We start from the raw sequence: 21,001 nt of genomic DNA, 5'->3' as shown, positions 1-21,001 counted from the left end.
CGCTAATGCACTGGACCTGCGTGCAGTGCACCTGGCCCTCAGGATGTTTATGCCGTGTTCAATAACACAATATGTCAACAGTCTGCCTTCTGGGACGCTTGACCCAGTCAGTCTCTGCAGGAGGCTTGGAAGCTCCTTTCGTGGACCTTGCCTCATCTTGCAAATTTCATAGCAATGCGCTTGTTGGGTGTACAGTCCAGGCTGCGGACTTGTTTCCCACTGGAAGCCTCTTGGATCCGATAGCAGTTCGGATCACGTGCATAGGTATGGCAGAGCGGTAGTACCGTTAGCCTTGAGGGCATAACGCGTTGTTGACTGTAGGTCTCCCTTCCGGGACAGACCAGTCCGTTAGGGCAAGATGCTTTGGCCTACTGCAGCTTCTCAATGAAGTGCCTTGGCCTCTCCACAGAGACAAGATCTCCTGTCACAGTTAGGGGGGGAGGTGCATGGGGCATCCTCACTCCTAACCTTCGGCTGCGTCATTGACCACTGAAATTCAAAACTATTGTCCAAAAATTACTGGATTTTTGTGCATCGTACACCAGGGCGTTGCACGCCAGCGAGTGTAGACTGTGCTCTAGTCGGGACAAGGGCCACGGCATTGGTTGGAGCGTTGCTCTGTGCTTATGCTGCCCTAGATATCTGCGGATGATGTTAGAGGGTTCAGCCTCTCTACCATTGAGATGCTCTCCGCGTGTGGCCCCCACAGGTTGCATGGGTGCCTTCATGATGCTTGCCTGTGGTATTGGAAGCTTTGTCCCCAGCCGGTACATCGGGCTGCTCTCAGATGACTATCTGCTAGTACTCTTTGTCCTCACTGCTCCATCTGCAAAAGTGAGTAGATGGGCTTCATGCCCTGGCCATTGCCAGAGACTGTTAAAGTGGGATTCCGATGGGTCTGGTTTACCATATGGCCGACCCCTCCTTACGTCCTCAGAGGCTTTCTGCATTTCACGTCAGCTAGCCTATTGATTTGTTAGTTTGCTCCTCAACCAGAGGTGGAGCAACTGCATTCTAGTACCTGCCTATTGTGTCCCGTCCGGGCTCTGTGGCAGGACATAGCTGTGATGGCTGGAGTTTGGTTGTATTTGTCTGTGAGGAAGGGCACAGCTGTGCCTTGGCTTAATGGAGACTTTCATTGCTGCGTTCAGGCAAATGTACGTCTTCAGGGGGCCTCTAGGTTCCCCCAAGGCCTTTCTTGACCGGGGGTGTTGCCAGAGCCTCTCCCTCAGTGATACAGGCTTGGAGCAGGCCAGGAGATGCAGCCGAATGGGCTTCATCTTTCATGGGCTTTTGCCCGCTCCTATATATAGTCAACCTGGCCGTCTCGCATCCTGTGGCGACGGCTGTGGTGTTGTCTGTTTATTCTATCTGCAAACCGACTTCGGTAAGCGCAGATTCCTCGTGACTATGTTGGTATTAGTCATCCAGGTGTTGAAAACACTGCCTCTGGCGGTCAGTAGGAATGAAGTAGAACGAGAGTTATGCATATAACTAAGGTTCTACGAATTCCGGATGACCGCCAGAGTTGACTGTCACTCGGAATCTCATTCTCGACGAAAAGATTTCATGAGGATGAACGCTGTGTGCCCCGCCCCTATATAGGTGGCGTGCGTGCACACAGGTCACGAGTGACTTTGTTGGTATTAATATTCGACCCATACGCGAGCGCGTGATGGATATCCAGGTGTTGAAAACACTGCCTCTGGCGGTCATCCGGAATTCGTAGAACCTTAGTTATATGCATAACTCTCGTTAATTCTTACCTGGTAGGCTAGGATACCAAAAGGGCTGAAAAGTCACTGTAAAATAAACATATAGGAGTGTATCTTCTAGTCAATCAGTTCAAAAGCAGTCATGAAAAATTAGGTATGATGAATATTATGTTTGTGAATCTACCATTTTAAAGAAGTCAGGGTCTGTAAGCTATAATGGGTTGGCAGTACCTAAAGTGACCAGAGTATTGTCAGGCAGACAGCTTCTATGTCCAAAACTATATACAGGAAATGGGGGGGAAAAACCCACAGACACACTTAACCACTTCAACTTTCAATGTTTTTTCAAGAATGGCATTTATACAAGCTCTCACAATGTCGCGACTCGGGAGCTTGTAGATCAGCTATATCTGCTACATTTGTGTGACTAGAACAGTGCCCGTTGGGCACCGGCGGAAAGTAACTAAGTACATTTACTTAAGTACTGTACTTAAGTACAATTTTGAGGTATTTGTACTTCACTTGAGTATTTCCAATTTCCTATACTTTTACTTCTACTCCACTACATCTCAGAGGCAAATATTGTACTTTTACTCCACTACAATTATTTGAAAACTTTAGTTACTAGTTACTTTTCAGATATAAATTATTATATTATAAAACATACATTAACCACTTTAGCCCTATTTTATACATAGGCTATTTGAAAATAGACGATCTAGATCTGCAATTTTCAAATATTTTAGTACTTTACTTTTGGTACTTTAAGTATATTTTGATGCCAATACTTTTGTACTTTTACTCAAGTAAATTTTGAATTCTGGACTTTTACTTGTAACAGAGTATTTCTATATTGCAGTATTGGTACTTTTACTTAAGTAAAACATTTGAGTACTTTTTCCACCACTGGGCACCGGCCTACTCGGGAACGATGCAAGTTGGGAACGATGCAAATAGGGAATGCATGCCCCACCCTGTTGCAATGCAATACCCATTACACCTGTTGTAGTATTACCAGTATTGCAGTATTACCACTGCACAAGTCCTTGTGCAGTGGACTGTGAAACGTGGACTGACTAACTAATCAAACGGCAGGTGTGGGGAATTCGACAGCAACAATATGAAAAGGTTAAACTGTCGATAAACTGTTGTTGCTCAGCTTAATGCTTGCTTCAAGCGCTCGTTGCATGCATTTAACTCCAAAAGTGATGCAGTCCTGTCGAGCTGCTCCGCTGAATCTCTGGATTGAACTGTGCTTGATTTTTTTTAAACAAACTAAATGGAGAAGAAGGCTGGCCTTGTCATGTGGAACCCAGCAGAACATAGAAGTAATTGAGTCCTGTTCTAATGGGTTAAGCTGGATTTTATGTTGAAAAGAGTTTCATTGTGTGTGTGTGTGTGTGTGTGTCCTTTATTCATGTAGTGATAGTTGATATTGGGCCAATATTTGCATTTTTATCGGTATCAGCTGCTAAGGATGCCGACAGGGAATTTTATTATTTAGTTTGTTTCAAAATATAATATTATTCTGAATCTTTTAGGGAGAGAGCATAAAATGGGTTGATATCGACCTGTCAGCCTCCCTGTTTGCCCAAAATATCAGGATCAGCCTTGAAAAATCCATATCGGACAACCTTTATTCCTGAGTACAGCGTGTGTTTGTGTGATTGTGCGTGCCCACAGCATCACATTGAGTGCGTTTGTGTGCTATCCATGAGCGTGATCTGAGCAGCCATCTGCTGGGTGAAGCTCCTTCCCCTGTCCCGGCGACCAAAAAAACCCTCTCTTCTCCTTTTTCTTGCCTCAGCCACAAAGCGTCCTGTCTGTCTGCGGGTAGCAGTGTGACAGCTGAATAGAAGCTGTGTCACTGTGTATGATCCTGTCTTCTCAACCCCTTCAGCCCCTACTGTCTCTCTGCTGCCCCCTGCCTCTCACCCTGTCTGGCTTTGTTATCCTGTCAGTTTTGTGTGTGTGTGTGTGTGCTTGTATTACTATACTTGTGGGGGCCAAATGTCCCCATAAGTATAGTAGAATTTATATTACATTTTTATTTTTTTGAGTTGGCTTACAATTAAGGAAAAGAGTTAGACTAGGGGTGATGTTTGATTTTTACTTGGTTGCGTGATGGTGTCGTGCACAGAAAATGGCTAATCTACAAGCTGTAGATCGTCTATTTTCGGCTTTAAGGTTAGTGTTAAAAAGGGCAAACATGTTAAATATGCCATTCATAAAACTGCCATTCTAAAATGTTGTGGTCCACACAAGTATAGTAGTGTGTGTGTGTGTGTGTGTGTGTTCCTTCTGTCCTGTAAATCTCCCTGGCAACCGTGCTGTAACAACTCTCTCCTCTCCTCTGTGTGGGCTGCAGCACTTGGTTTGTCTTCCAGAATCCTTTATTTCACCAAGTGCCCATATTTGCACATGTAAGACATTTTTACTTGGATAGTGTAGCCCAGGGGTCTTCAACGTTTTTCAGCCCAAGGACCTCCTAGCTGAGAGAGGGATGAAGCATACAATATAGAGGGGGTCCCCCCCTCTATATTGTATGAAATGTGTTTCAGATTTGTCTATAGGCCTACCTCTTTGCCAAAAATAGCCGATCTATAAGCTTGTGAACTTGTAGATCTGCTATTTTTGGCTAAAGTTCTCCTCAGAAAAGGGATGCTAGGGTTAAAGTAGTTAATGTAAAAAAACAAATCATATCACACAAAGATTTGGTGGCCCCCCTGTAGTAGCTCTGAGGACCCCCTAGGGGTCCCGGACCCCCTGTTGAAGACCCCTGGTGTAGCCTGCAATTGGAACTAACCCTAACCCTTGGTTCCAATTTAGGGGTGCAACAGTTATTGGAACTAATAGATTTAATCGATTTAAGCGTAGAGATTGAATACCTTAACATGATTATTAGCAGTACAGGTAGTAAAGTCAAAGAAAATAAATCAATAGTTGCAGCCGTATTCCAAATATTCACTCTCAGTGTACTGTAGTTACAAATTGCTAGATCAACACTGAGGATTTACTGTGCAGTCTGCAGACAAGACACACTGTTGGAGGAGAAAAAAAAGAAGCCTGACATTTAATCTGACAATATACCATCTGCTCAGAGATGTTTTGGTTATTTGCTGTGGGAGTAGGAGCCATTCTGTGTCATCATGACTCAAAACCGCATATCAGTCACAGAATACATTTAGACCATATCAGTCACAGAATACATTTAAATATTGTGTTATTTAAAGGCATACTAGGTAACGTTTTCAACAAAACTAAAGTTAAATTGTATATCTTTTGTGAGTGGCAAAAGTTTCACAACACCCACTCCATGAATTTCTCCCCCGGAAGCCTTTTATTTATATATTTTCTATTGAACGTGGACTGGGGGGATTTTCCCGGGGAAATGACGTCATCTGGCCGGAAAACGGAGGTGGAAATGCACTGGTTTCCTGTTTGGCCAGGAACTACCGCAACGGTTTCCTGTTTGGCCAGGAACTCCGCGCTAATAACAAAAAGGAACCTCACGCTAATTTTAAGAGAATGTAGGATTAGAAGATCGAAAAAGAACAGAAAAAGAAAGCACAGCTCATGGTAACTAATGCTCCACTGGCTAAGAGAAACGATCCGTAGATAGTATAAAACAATTAAAAGATCGCTTTTTGAAACGCTTCCGGCTTCCGGTGAAAACGAATGGAATTCTGGGTAATCGAGGACTAAGGAAATTGTATGCAGTGACGGTAGTGACCAGCAGAGGTTGCTAAAAATCGTTAGTTGTGAATTTGCATTGTACAACTTTAACATTTGAGTGAAGACATTTTAAACATTGTGTTCATGTCATACCGCATTGAAACGTTGTGTAAAAGTAATACTGCATAACTTCAATTAACCCATTAAGACCAGGAACGCATCTGTGTCTCTTTTAGATATCTTTGGCTATTCAAAAATAGCAGATCTACAAGCTCATAGTGCGGTACCGAGTGCCGCGCTATGAGCTTGTAGATCAAGCACCTTCTTATATGCGCTTCCCACACTTGGAAACCCTGGCCTACAGTTATCTACAGATTTATCCCAAACCTTTCAGGCCGCTACCTGAATTTGAACTGCGGAGGCCCCCCACCATGGCAAGCACTTGGAATTGTAGGAATTACATTTAGTTTGACACTTATACTGTATGTTGGTGTATGCTGGGGACCCCCCACACTAATTTGGGGACCCCCCTGACTTATTGGAGGAAGTGCTGTGGGTGGCAGATCATCGTCACAGGTCATCACAGAGAGCTGTAATTTCCACCACTATGTAGAAACAGTGTGTGTGCATTCAGTTACAGACACAGTTTAGAGATACTTGTTGTGCTTTCATTATTCAATCTGATTATTAAGCTACACGCACAGACAGACCCCCTTATAGACGGGCTAGACTCCTGCAGAGCAGAGCAACCGCGTAGAAACAGTAAGGACAATTCATTGTGTTATTTTAATGTTTGTGTTCTGTTAGCTAGCAGAACACATACAGTGTAAAGCCACAATACACAACGTTATATCCTCTCATCCGATGGAGAGAGGCAGGAGTGCGTGGTGTGTGCGTCTGTCTCAGGAACAGCCTCTACACAGTAAGATCCTCAGTATTAATTTAACTCGGAAGTGCGTACAAATAGACCCATAAGGGGTCCATGTACAAATAGATCCATAAAGGGTCCATTTGTACACACTTCTGAGTTAAATTAACACCGAGGACTTTACTGTGTAGGCTTTCACTTCTGACATAATGACTGAATGTACCTCCCACACTCTCTGTGTGTGTGTGTGTGTGTGCAAGCTTTTGGTGTGTGGGTGGGTTGGGTGTGTGAATGTATGAACTCTTTGAGGTTTGTGGGTCCTTTCAGGCTTTGGTGTGTATGTGAGCTTGGATGGTTTCCGTATGTTTTGTGTGTCTTCTATATATCATTGCTGTCGGGAGGAAACCTTGTATGTCCAAAACTTTTATTTTCAGGAAATGCGGGTGGGGGGAGGGGGCGGTAACCACCTGTGTTCCAATGGATCCAACATAGTTATTGTTTAGTCGCAAGCTGCTGTTAATACTTTTCATTGGTTCAAGATTCATAAAAACACAGACAAACGTAACCATTTTAGCGATGTGATGCGTTGTAGATCTTGCTTGTAGATCTGCTGTTTTTGTTACGTTTGTGCGAAAGCTTTACGAAAAACATGAAGTCAAAATATGGAGTAACAAGGTTTCTGACTGACGGCAACGATATGCAACCAATATGTTTGTGTGCACACTTATGTGCCCTGTGTGTATCAATCATGTCATATCTTCATATAATTGGTCCTCACTAATGCTCATGATAAAATGGTACCTTTTTCTTCTACTCGGTCTGTGTCTCATAGGAGGGCTGTGGACACTTCAGAAACACGCCTACCAGTGACATCATCATTAGGCAGGTTTTGTGTTTTTTCAAACAAGATTTTTAATGTTTTAATAGATTTTTATTAACGCGAGAACAATTGCTTCCATTATATCATGCTAACTTTCCAGAAATAGAGAGCCTGCCGTTTCCATTAGCTTGCTAATTCCCCATCGAAGATGTCACTGGTAGGTGGGTTTCTGAACTGTCCACAGCCGGCAGCCGCCCTCTGAGACACAGACTAGGTAGACAAAATGGTACCATATTATAATAAGCATTAGTGAGGACGAATTATATGAAGATGGGTGAAGTCGTCTTAAGTAAAAGAAAAAAATATCTCTATTGCTTCCACTACAGGTTTTGTGCCAAAAAACAAAAACAAGCCAGCACCGCTCTCTGAAAACCCCCCCATGGCTCGCTAACACATTTGTCCCATTTTACAGCTGTCACTACTGTCCCCAATAGGAGCCGTAGTGTTTCTTTTAGCAGAGCTAATCCTGTTAGCGCTGTGGTTTCACACACTGTCTGTTTATTCACTACAAACCCCTCAACGACTACCTAGGGGTTCATTCTACGCCCCGTAAAGGCTGATTAGGGAGTGCTTTGGTACAAGTTAAATAACCGTGAGCTGGAAAAGCGTTTAAGAGGTTGTTTTTTCTTAATCCCCCCCCCCCCTCAACCCTTCGTCGCATAGACGCGGGTTCATTAACATAAATAACCCTTGATAGATCCCTGAGAGGATAAACCTTTTGTTTCAGTCGCTGCTAATTTAAATAGAAGCAGGGACAGAAATGTATTGCTCGAGACTCTCATTTTGACGAGTTTCTACGCCGTGGCTCTGCAGGAGTCTAGCCCGGCATCTATAATGGTGTGATGATTATTTTTTATCCAATATTGCCTATTGTAGCACTTGGAGATTTTCACAAATGTAACGTACATTATACATAAAATTCATTATAAGAGCTAGGGTCTGTCTGTCTGTCCATCCATGTATCCAGTGCTAATCTTGCAAACCGCTGAACTGATCAGCCAGTAGGCCACATAAGTATCTCAACTATATACAGTGTTGTAGTGTATATAACATGTTTTATACTTAGGGCCCTATTTTCGCCAGCGCCTTACCCATTATCCCTAAACTTCTTCGATCTACATCGACACGTTGTGAGCTTGTAGATTGGCTATTTGAACTATTTGAAAATGTTTTTAGAAATGGTAAAAAATGTCAAAGAAGTTTTATGGATAATGGGTAAGGCACTGGCGAAAATAGGGCCCTCTATCCACAAGTTTCCTAGGGCGTTGTGGGTATCACTTCCTGTCGATTTGATACCTGATCGAATCGTCAGGAAGTGATGCCCACAATGCCCTAGGAAACTTGGATCCCCAGATCCACATGATTACATTTTACTGACCATGACATGAGGTTACATTGGGTTTGAATCCCTCCATCGAGATGGATAATGGAGAAGGCAGACCCAGGCTAGGCTCTACCCCAGTCAGAGAATTTGTTGACTGCCCACTCCCCTTATGGACAAATGAGCCCTCAAACCTTTAAATCATGGTCTAAATCAAGCAGAGATGTCTTTAAAACGTATCTTTTAGTCTTATAGAATACTAGATACTGTAGATGTGATACTGTCTCCTCCACATTGTAGATAATGAGTTGTTTGGTCTTCCTGTCTGGTTGGAATGAAGCTAACTTGGCTTCGCTCATTCCCCCCTCTCTCCATTAGAATGAGTTGCTATAAATAGTTTCCATTTTATTTTGTTTAACTCTGTGTAGCTTTTGTCTCTTGGGATCAATCACCTCGTTATAAAGACGGGCCTATGTGCGTGTGCGTGCCGTTTTTATTTATGTAGGTCAGCTTGTATCATCTGAAGTTAATCTACTTTGATTCATTTTGTTTTCAATTCAATGTATTTTCTTTGTGCATGCATTTGTTTTTCTACATTTGTTAAGTTTTTTTTATGTTGTCAAACGGCATGACCATGACTCTTTGTGTACAACAGACCCATCTACCACTCCCTCAAAGGATGATGGGAACTCTCTGCCTTCCGCAGGTAAAACCAGCCACAGTGTGACGTGTTGTGAGCTTGTAGATCGGCAATTTTTTGGCCTGAGAAACCGCCGTACGACTAATTATAAATCGGGCTTACTAGTTGTTCAAATGCAGAGCGCTAACAGGGCCCAGAATAGAGTAACTGATTTGATGTGAGTTTTTATTATTTTGATTTTGATGAGTCTATGTCTGAATGCTTTGTGCATAACCACCTGCTGTGCCAGTATTGACTGTGCCGCAGAGATAACAGCCTGAAGAGGAATGCTTGACCTGCTTGCTAGCATCACCTGCTGTGTTTGTACCCACTGTACTACAGCGTATGAATTAGTCTCACATTGCTACTTGAAACCATGCTGTTTTTGTCTTTACTGTCATGCTCACGAAATTGTTAGAATGATGTTGTTTTGTGCTTGTGTTGAATGTGCTTGTGCAGTGCTATTTATTGCATTCCAGAATTGAATTGAATTGTGGCTGGGGTGGTGAGTGTTCTGCTGATGATGATCTGCTCAACCTTATAGCCTCACACCGCTTCTCATATCGTTGCTGATCTGCTATTTTCACTACTTTTGTGCGGCCCTCTTGCACGATGAAGTAGGGCATTAATTTACAAAAAAATACATAGAAAATTTAAATATGGAGACAGCCCGACAGCGACGATGTACTAAAGCCTATGTCTACGTCCTGGAGGCTCGCCTCCAGCTAGAGACCTGCTAGAATGTCACTTATGAGTTTCAGTGATTTGGTGAACACGGCAGGTTGACTTTGGCTTGCTTGCCTTCCACTTAAAGGAGAGAGCCAGACCAAAATACATGTGGATTGTATCTGCCTATAATCAGTCACCAACATACCTGATGCAGTTGACTTTTTTCAGAGAAGCCCCTGTTCTCCATTCTGCAGACCCCTCCCACAGCTAGACTGGATCCTAGAGCATAAAGCTAATTCAGCTATTTTCGTCGCTCCAAACTTTTTTTCCCCCACGAATCGTCTCCATGTAGTGTCCTGGCACTCACACATGCACTGTTTGTCACTCATGAGCTGCCGTTCCTACAGAACGGCTCTGATGCGTGAACTCTCGCGAGATTTCGCCTGGAGCGCTTCCCCTCCCCTCATAACAAACAGTGCATATGTGAGTGCCAGGACACTACATGGAGACGATTCGTGAAAAATAAATGAAGTTTGGAGCGACAAAAATAGCCGAATTAGCTTTATGCTCTAGGCTCCATTCTAGCTGTGGGAGGGGTCTGCAGAATGGAGAACAGGGGCTTCTCTGAAAAAAGTCAACTGCATCAGGTATGTTGGTGACTGATTATAGGCAGATACAATCCTTAACTCCCATGTTCGATGTCCGTCAGCTGATGGTTTTGGAGTCGATGGCAATAGAATAAACTTAGATTTTTCAATTTGCTCTGTATCTGAATGTATCCCTTTTATTCTCTACATCTTTCCACTGGACATATACAGTATAGTTGGGCCAATTGGACTGTCTAGAATACACACCATTCAGTTTTTAGCAAAAGGGTACAGGATTGGAGGTAAGCGCCTGAGCTATGGTTAAACAATATCATGAAAGCTTCCTTTTGATGTGACAGAGTTTTGCTTCTCTGTATGTTTGTATTGTGTGTGGCTTATCATCGAACATCATAATTAGCAGAACGAGTGTGTAATTGCTATAAACAAATAAGCCCAGGGCCACTTACTGGGGTGGTTGGTGGTCTTGGCGCGTCCAAGGCTACACTGGGTAGAGGATGTATGTAATAGCATTTTAAATGCTAGAGATGACCAGCTGATTGCTTTGAGTCAATTAATGTCACTTTTAATTTGAGAGATGGGTCTAATTATAATTTGACTGCGCTCACAATTGTGTTTCTAAGCCACGTACTGTACCTTACCACGCTGCTGAATGCTGTGGCTCTTCTTCCCATCAGATTCTGAGAACCTTCCAGTTGAATTCTTAGAACCTTTCTATGACATTCTCAGAACTTTTTTTTAAAGTGATATTTTCAGAACCTTTTATCATATCATTTTCAGAATCTTCCTATAATCTCAGAACCATGATACCAATCAACATGGTAAATGGTGCATTTATATTCAGTAGTTAGGCCTGTCACGATTATAACATAATCGTCTAATCGCAATTATATTTGCATAATCGTTTCCATGTTGAAAAATGTTCACACATTTTCAAATATAAAAAAAAGCAGAAATAGCAGATCTACAAGCTTACAACGCTTCTAGATCAGCTATTTCTGCTATTTTGTGTACGAGTATTAAGTATTATCATTTCTTTTTATATATGCAAGTTATTTGTCATCTGCCCAGTGCAATTTTTGATTACGAAGCATAAAAGGCAAACGGAAATTAAAATGTATTCATATGTTCCCAATGTTCAATGCCAAACACACAATGAAATCGTTAATCACGATTAGTTGAGGGACAACTTAACCCATTAATACCTGGAACGCATCTGTGTCACTTTAGATTTCTTTGGCTATTCAAAAATAGCAGATATACAAGCTCATAGCGCGGCACCGAGTGCCGCGCTACGAGCTTGTAGATCTGCTATTTTTGAAAAATCTTGAAAAAAAAATGTTTTCATTTTTTTTTTTTTTAAACTGTTAGGATTTCGATTTTTTTTTTAAATCGCCTCAGGTCTTAACCCATTGATACCTGGAACGCATCTGTGTCACTTTAGATTTCTTAGTAGCAGATATACAGTATATATATAGTAGCAGTAGCAGATATACAAGCTCATAGCGCGGCACCGAGTGCCGCGCTATGAACTTGTAGATCTGCTATTTTTGAAAAATCGAGGAAAAAAAAAATTGGGTTTTTTTTTCAATTTTTTTTTAGGATTTAGAAGACATTTCTAGAATCTTCTCAGGTCTTAAAGGGTTAATGGGTTAAATTTGTAATGGTGACAGCCCTGTCAGTAGTCCGCTCTACCTCCTGAGCCTCTGCCGCCCAGGCAGGGCGCTCAGACCTCACCTATTACACAAACACTGCAGTAAGAAGTACAGTGTGATGTGTAGGTGTGGAGGAAAAACTGAATGAACCGGGCTCAGAGACGTATCAGCAGTTTGTCTAAATGCACAGCACAGTGGGGACACCTGGCGGTCACTGTGCTTCAGTATCTGTTTATCAGCAGTTTGACTGAATGCACTTATGATGAACTATAAATATTTAACAGTTGGACTGCATTTCAACTGATTCCCTTGCTGAATGTGCAATATCCTTTTTTGCTGAGGAGGACTCCTTGCTGTGCAAGATTTAATATTGTATTAGTTGTATGGATTGTGTCTCATGATCAACTGATTGTGATTTTATTAGTGGCGTTTTAAGTATTTTAGTATTACATTTCTATAGTAGTTTCAGAATTTTGTAAGCCAGTGGAATGACATTTCATTCAATTGTGCATTTTTATGTGCTGTTGATTGACAATAAAACCATCTATATCTATGCACGGCGCAGTGGAGACACCTGGTGGTGAAATCAAACGAGTGCATTGTGCGGTGTGGGGTAGTCAGTGTAATGCAGAGGTTATCCTTTTAACTAATACACCCACGAGAATGGACTTTGTTCCTGTTCCTTAATTATTAGCCATTGGCAGACAGCATGAAGACATTAGTTTGACCTTAGTTTAACTCTGTGATTCTCAACCTGTGGGCATTGTGGGCCACACAGTCAAATGTGTACTTTAAAAAAGAAAAAAGTCATGGTAAAATGAATTTTCATTGCGTTTGTAATACAGATACATTGGAACTTAAAGAATACAGTAGCCATTGATCCCAGCCGGGACACAATCGATTGATTGATCATTGAAATAAACATGCTCTTTACCAGTGCTGGTTGGGAACCACTGGTAAATGTAACTTTAACTTCCAGCTCTCTTGGTTGACACTTGAGGATGCAGGGGCGTCATTTGGCGTCCCAGGGGTTGGCAACTGCTACCCCCTAGCATTCTTCTCATTCTTATAACATTAAATTATTTTATGCATATATGCAACTATTTACTTTATTGCCTCTGAACGCTTTTTGTAGATCGGCGCTGAATGCATCTCAATCCACGCCCATCCATCTAGGCATCTACATGTCACGTGACACACGTTAGAGACGTGTTTTCTTGTCTGCAGCTATCCATTCAATAAGCATTTTCAGTGGTCCCTATTTTGGCACGTAATTTAGTTTTTTGTTTCCCCCTAAAAATAGCACAAGCTCTCAATGCATCATTGCTTGTAGATCGGCTATGTTTTTATATTTATGAAATTACTCCTGTCTAAAGGGTTGAGTGACAAAGTTGCCTATAAATTACCCATACCCGGTCTATGATTAAAATTATTATTTGAGTTGAAAAAATGTTTTTCAATATTTTTCAAAAATAGCTGGAAGTTAAAGTTACATTTACCAGTGGTTCCCAACCAGCACTGGTAAAGAGCATGTTTATTTAAAAAAAATTATAGACAAAGAAATCTAAAGTGACACAGATGCGTTCCAGAGGCTTTTGGGGGACTTTTCTGCCTTTTTTATTTATAGAGTATTAGTGAAGATGGACAGGAAGAGAGAGATGGGGAGAGTCATGCATTAAAGATCGTCAGGAACGGGGCTCGAACCCAGGCTATACTAATAAGCCCAGGTGCCCGGGACCGCAAGGCCAGCGGTCCTCCCCCTTCCCCCGCCCCGCCATATTATTGATGCAGTTGTTGATAGCCAGGAGAGGTATGGGTGGCAGGAGAGACTGGCATCACCAGCAGTGAGTTGGCATTGACCACCACCGCACACTCAGTGGCTGATAGACTGGCACGGAAACAACGCACTTAACAAAGCCCTGGCCCTGTCTCTTTGTACTGTATTAAACTCTGGCTCTCTTCCATTCATTTAGACTTTGTCACATGCAGTGGTTGACAAAAATGGAAAAAAAGAATTCATCTGAAAGCAGTGTTTATAATATACACTCACCGGCCAACTGCACGTTCACGCAAATCTCTAATCAGCAAATTACAGCAATTCAGTGAATTTAGGCATGCAGACACGGTCAGGACGACCTCCTACAGTTCAAACCGACCAGCAGAATTGGGAAGAATTTTGAGTGACTTTGAACGTGAACTGAAACAGTCATACAAGGCAGTATGGATCCCTTCTTTCGTGGTGTAGACGCCAAATTCTGACCCTGCTGTACCATCCGAATGTCACAGCAGAAATCAAGACTCCTTAGACCAGGCAATGTTTTTCCAATCTTCTGTTGCCTGTGCAAATTGTTGCCTCAGTTTCCTGTTCTTAGCTGTCAGGAGTGTCCCCACAGTGTGGTCCTCTGCTGCTGTAGCCTATATGCCTAAGGTTCGACGTGTTGTGCCTTCAGAAATGCTCTTCTGCCTCCAAGCTCACTTGGGCTTTTGTAGATCTGCCATTTCTGGCATTCGGCGGAATATAAAGTCAAACGAACTTCTGAGTCTATTTTGATGGGACGTGTACTTTGTGTACTGTACACACTATATTTTTCTACCAGGCTATCTGCTGCCCTCGACAACAGTGCTGGAAACAAGCACACACACACACAAACACAAACACAGGCACATGCACACACACACACATGCACTCGCACTAGTGAGAATATTTCTTACAAAGAATGGTGTGTGTATGTATTGATGCATCTGTGTGCTGCTTGATTCCTAACCCTGGTTGGACTGGGAATGTTGTACAACAGATGAATGATAACAGTGATGTGAACAGATGTTTGCTAACAGCAATAGAATGAGAAACAATCTGACTTCACGTGTTGTTGTGTTGTTGTGTTCCAGAAGCCAATATGAGCACAGCAATCCATGAAGTCGACTCTACAACCAGAGGATCAGCTGCAGCCTGGGCAATACTACCTGTCTGTGAGTAGGCGCACACACACACACACACACAACCGATATTATCATAGATAAAGATGCTTTAAAATATATATTTTTTTATGTTGGCTAAATGGTAAATATATTTTCCCGTCAGGATAACCATTTTAGATAATTGTCTCCGCCAGGCCGAAAGGCATGGCGAGAGAGTATGTTTTGCCCCCTGTCCGTCCGTCCGTGTGTCCGTCCGTGTGTCCGTCCGTCCGTGTGTCCGTCATTCTGTCATTTTGTGTACAGCTAATCTCCGGCACCGTTGGCTTGATCGCAGCGAAACTGTGCACACACACTCCCTGGATGCCAGAGCAGAACCTCTGCCCCAAATTTTTCAAATTAGCCTTTTATAGCGCCACCAGGAGGCCGCTTTTTGCAAAACACATTTCTTGACAGTACTCCAACAGATTTTATTCAAGCATCACGCAAATCAGTACACAGTATCTCTATAGTCATGTGATCAACACGGATCTGTCCAATTTTCCATATCTCATCCTGATTGGCTAAGGTTGGCTTCCAAAGTTTGCAGGATTGCTCCGTTTTCAACAAAATGCCTCAAATCATGAACGCAGCTTGCGATTTCCGTGAGATTTCACACGCACATTCACGCTAGGCCGAGGAAGAAATGTCACTTGAAAATGTTCAAATCAGCCTCATGGTGGCGCTATAAATGGACGATTTGTGTTTTTAACTATAACTGCACCGATCTGCATGAAACTTTGCACGCACACTCCCTAGAGGCCAAGGGAAAACAACTGACCTGCATTTTTCACATTTGCCTTTCATAGCGCCACCAGGAGGCCGACTTATGTAAAACACATTTTTTGATATTAAGCCTTCAGAATTTATCCAAATTTCACGCACATCGGTGCACTTGATCTCTATAGTCATGTGATCACGATGGATCTTTTAAATTTTTCATATTCCATCCTGATTGGCTAACATTGACATCTAAAGTTTGCAGGAGTGGCCCGTTTTGAACAAAATGCCACAAATCATGAATGCAGCGTCCGATTGTGGTGACACTTTGCACGCACATTCGCACTACATTGAAGAACAAATGCTACCCTTTTAACATTGCCCTATTATAGCGCCACCAGGAGGCCAATTTTGCAACACTTTTCTTTTTTATATTACTCCTCCTCCTAATTCAAACATCATGCAAATCGGTACACATATAGTCAAGTGATCAAGATGGTTCCATCCAATTTTTCATATTCCATCCTGATTGGCTAATTCCGAACATTGCTGCCCCACAATAACCTACCTGACCTGGCGGAGACCTGTGCTCCGAGGAGCACTTTTTCTAGTTATACACTATTATGCATTGTAAATACTTAATCATGAATTCCATCATTTGTAAAGCATTATTCATACATTACTAAGCATTAGTAAACGCACAGTTATGAACGGGGCTCAAGTTATTAACCACTCGAGCCCTATTTTATACATAGGCTATTTGAAAATAGCCGATCTACAAGCTGTGAGCTTGTAGATCTGCTATTTTCAAACATTTTTGTACTTTTTCTTTTGGTACTTTAAGTATATTTTGATGCCAATGCTTTTGTACTTTTACTCGGGTAACATTTTGAACACAGGCCTTTAACTTTTTTATATTGTGGTATTGTGGTATTTTACTTAACCCATTGATACCTGGAACGCATCTGTGTCACTTTAGATTTCTTTAGGCTATTCAAAAATAGCAGATATACAAGCTCATAGCGCGGCACGAGTGCCGCGCTATGAACTTGTAGATCTGCTATTTTTGAAAAATCGAGGAAAAAAAATATTGGGGTTTTTTTTCAATTTTTTTTAGGATTTAGAAGACATTTCTAGAATCTTCTCAGGTCTTAAAGGGTTAAGTAAAACATCTCCGTACTTCTTCCACCACTGAGCATTAGTGTGTGTGTGTGTGTGTGTGTGTGTGTGTGTGTGTGTGTGTGTGTGTGTGTGTGTGTGTGTGTGTGTGTGTGTGTGTGTGTGTGTGTGTGTGTGTGTGTGTGTGTGTGTGTGTGTGTGTGTGTGTGTGTGTGTGTGTGTGTGTGTGTGTGTGTATAGTTCTGCTAGCCATGGCAGCAGCAGGTGGTTACCTCATGTGGAGGAACTGGCAGAGTAAGAACCAGAAGAGCATGAACTTTGACAACCCCGTGTACCTGAAGACCAACGAAGAGGACCTGAACATCGACATCACCAGACACAGCTCCAGTGTCGGACACACGTACCCAGCGGTGAGTCCACTGCCAATTAGCAGGTCTAGGCTCTTTATCCAGAGCCACTTAACAACAATAAGCAAGGTAAACGCATACATCAAATGCAGGATCACAGGTAAACCAAGAACCTAGCATCAGTCTACACAATATGCTATCAAAAAAATAATCTGTACATTGAAACTATAGAAACTGTAGGATACCTGGTAAACACACACACTTACTTAGATTTTGGACATTATACAAATTTGTATTTGACTTAACCCATTGAGACCTGAAGCCAATTCTACATGTCTCCTAAATCTCAACAGTATTCTGAAAAACGTATGTTTCTATATCAGTGGTGCTCAATCTTTTTCATGTCAAGGACCCCCAAAATTATATGTATTTGGCCGCGGACCCCATCAAAATATTTTGTTCCAGGGACCCCCAGAAGCAACGATTTGAGTTAAAAATGTTCGCTTTAAAAATATATATATTCAAAGATTTGCACACATTTTCACGATTTTTCAAAAATAGCAGATCTACAAGCTCGTAGCGCGGCACTCGGTGCCGCGCTATGAGCTTGTATATCTGCTATTTTTGAATAGCCAAAGTGTAAAATAATGCTTTTTTAGCTCAAATCTAAAAACGACACAGTTCCAGGTCTTAATGGGTTAAAGGGAAAATTACTTATTTTCAATCAATTACACACCCAACTGAGATTTTATTGTTTTTGTCGCATTCCTAAGCCAATAATGTGATGACTGGTGGAAAGATGCTAATGTCTCCGGTAGGAGACTCAAAGTTGACACTTATGAGTCTCCTACCGGAGCCGCCGCCGGTCATCAAATTATTGGCTTTGGAATGCGACAAAAACTAAAAGAATCTCCTTGAATTAAAATCTCCATGGGGTGTGTAATCGTTTGTTTTGTTTTCATTTTAAATTATATCGTTTTGGTACATTACCTTTTTTTTTAAATACATATACTGACATTCTCACTGACATTCTCTGTCTCTCTCTGTCTCTCTCCGTCCCTCTCTGTCTCTCTCTGTCTCTGTCGTCATCTCCAGTTATCGGTGGTGAGCACAGAAGACGACTTGTCGTGATCGTCGTCGTGGGTTTCCGGTTCCTTTTCACGTATTTTTCGGCGACCCTCGGCGCTTTACAGCGGCGTCTCCTTGTTGTTGCCAATGCCAACGGTCACCCTTACTGTTTAGACCACATGCCTTCTGAAGTGCATTACGTTGTTAGCTGTGGTGAGGGCCAAGGGAGGAAATGTTAATTATGTTAATTAGTTACTTTGTTGTATGTGTGTATATTTAAAATTTCAGTGTCCAAATCTTTTCTCACAATGTGCCCAAAGAGAGGGAGGGTTAAGATGCCAATAAACTCCTCAGTGTTGATTTATGAATTTATAACTCTGAGAGTATATACAAATGTTGCAAATGGACTCGTAAGGGTCCATTTGATTCCATTTGTATACTCTCAGAGTTAAATGAACACTTTGGGATTTTAGTGTGTATGTAATTTATATTATTTCCTGACGTAACCTTATATGGGCGTGGGGTTAACCAACTTCCTGTCCTGTCCCGCTCTCTCCTCCTGAATGGACACTCGTGAATGTTTATGTAAATTATCATATTTTTTTTAGGCTGTAATGTTTCGGTTCAAAAAGATGTAAAGATGGTTATTTTCTTTGTTTGTAATTTTCTTACAAACATTACCTCCTCAAGCGCAATCTTATGAAGCATTTTCTTTTCTTTTCTTTCTTATTCCATGCTCAGTATGTATTATTATTATAAAAGCTCTGTAAGGATCGCCATGGTTACAACATTTGTAAACACTGTACATATGTACCCAGCAGCCCTCAGAAACATTTCCACCAATCAGGATTCTCTCTCGATGCACTTTGATTCCAACGCGCTCTCTCTGTAAATAAGATCGTATACATTTGACTTGAAATATGAGAAATTTTTGCTATGGCCGGGCATAGTACCAGGGTTAGAGTTAAGATGTATTTAAGCAAATAAATAAATGAAATGAAATAAAAACTAAAAAAAAAAACTTGCATAACAGTGATATACAATGAAAGAAAACACAACTGAAATTTGTTAAAACTATTTTGTATGTTTGTGTGCCGTTGCTGTGAACTTTTCTAGCATTGTACAGTTCTGGGGCAATACTGTTAAGAGAAGCTCTGTTCATCTGTGAAGGAAAAATGGATTTGCAAATCACTTCAAAATAAAACGTGACTCGACAAAGTTGTTAAGAGACGGCGCGTCCTTCAGTGTGAGTGTGTGTGTGTGTGTGTGTGTTCATGATCACTCATTTTGCCAGTTTCTGTCAAGGACCCCCAAATTGTGTATGTATTAATTTGGCCACGGAACCCCATCTGAAAATAGATGTGTTAAAATTGTTTAATTTTCTTTCCGGATTGGTTTGAAAAACCTGTTGTACAAGCTCGCGTGTCGAGATGGCGGCGCTTTGTGAGCTTGTAGACAAGCTATTTTCCAATAGCCATGTACTGGTTAAAGGGGTTCAACTGATTTTTCTGCTATAATTCATTTTGCTGGGAATCACCTGAAACCCCATCAAGGACCCCACAGACCGCAGTTTGAGAACCACGCTCTCTAGTGTAGACAACATTCAGCCACTAGGTGTCACACTGCACTCCACATCACAACCACAGACTGTAAAAACACCTGATCATGATGCATAAGGTTCGCAGCACACTTACAGTTTGCAGCATTATAACGTGTTGTCTGCCTCCAAAGTGTCTCGGGGGGGGGGGGGGGGGGATGCCTTCTCCAATACCCAATGAAAAACGGAAGGATAATGCACAATGTCATCTTACAGAGGTGAAGAAAAACAACTTTACACCCAACAAAATTATTAAAAAAAGATGTGTTAATGCTTTTATTCTGCACCTTTTTCAAAAGCACTGTGGACGTCTTTACTTGCATAAAAGGTTAATATCACCTTAATTGTTTGTTGGCTTGTTGGGGGGGGGGGGCGGACGACGTAGAGCAATTTGAGTTTTATGAGGGTATCTACAATTTAGTAAAACACTGTTGATTGAACAGTTCTATGAGAGGGAGAGAGAGAGAGAGAATACTGACGTTTGTCAGCTGTTCTCCATCCAGATGTCAGGAGGACCTAGTACAGTATTTAATTCTGTCGAGTGCTGTGTCTTCAGCCCTGGATTACATCCTAGAGATTTAAAGGATCTACTAAGAACAAGAATGAAAGAAGGAATAGAAGAGGGGGAGAGAATGACAGGGGGGGGGCTAGCGAACGGAACGAGGGAGGGAGAAAGTGAACAAGTGTAGGAAAGGTCAAATAATATAAACGGGGAGGGCGGAGTGTATGCATAAAGAAAAAGGAGCAGAGTGGAAAATTACAAAATGAGGCGAGAGATGGAGTTATATACAGTAGTTATACTAATGTGATCCTCTGTTAATTTATATCCATTTGTAACTCAGAGTGTCCGGGTCCATTTGGTTACATTTGTACACTGAGTTAAATTAACAAATGAGGATTTTACTGAGTAGGGACAGTGATGCTGAAATCCCATGCTAATGTCTTTGGATTAAACATTGCATCAAGATTAAACGGACTAGATGCTATATATATATTCTGTGTGTATTTAAAGATGCATTAATCTGCACATGTGCTTTGCAGTGTTTACATCATGACGCACACACACATTTCCACGTACTACTGTATGTAAGTTGTAAGATTTACTATAGGATATTGAACATGCAGGCG

At 41.7% G+C, this 21,001-nt stretch overlaps 1 protein-coding gene across 3 annotated transcripts in view; it reads left to right on the top strand.

The window, feature by feature from the left end:
• vldlr (very low density lipoprotein receptor) overlaps window positions 1-19,475 on the top strand; it is an 80,759-nt gene extending 61,284 nt beyond the window's left edge. For 2 of the 3 annotated variants that reach the window (XM_080418771.1, XM_080418769.1), the window contains 4 exons: window positions 9,115-9,165; window positions 14,957-15,037; window positions 17,102-17,271; window positions 18,304-19,475. In XM_080418771.1, the coding sequence (XP_080274897.1) occupies window positions 9,115-9,165; window positions 14,957-15,037; window positions 17,102-17,271; window positions 18,304-18,339 (338 nt within the window). In that variant the 3' untranslated portion in view covers window positions 18,340-19,475. The remainder of the gene's footprint in view (window positions 1-9,114; window positions 9,166-14,956; window positions 15,038-17,101; window positions 17,272-18,303) is intronic. The other variant, XM_080418770.1, reaches the window with a different exon arrangement.
• Window positions 19,476-21,001: the final 1,526 nt, after the last annotated feature.

This window comes from Gymnoscopelus braueri (genome assembly GCF_963280865.1).
Source record: "Gymnoscopelus braueri genome assembly, chromosome: 22".
In the NCBI taxonomy this organism is placed as follows: Eukaryota; Metazoa; Chordata; class Actinopteri; order Myctophiformes; family Myctophidae; genus Gymnoscopelus; species Gymnoscopelus braueri.
Note: the sequence above shows the minus strand (reverse complement) of the source record. Positions and strands in the feature narration are given on the sequence as shown.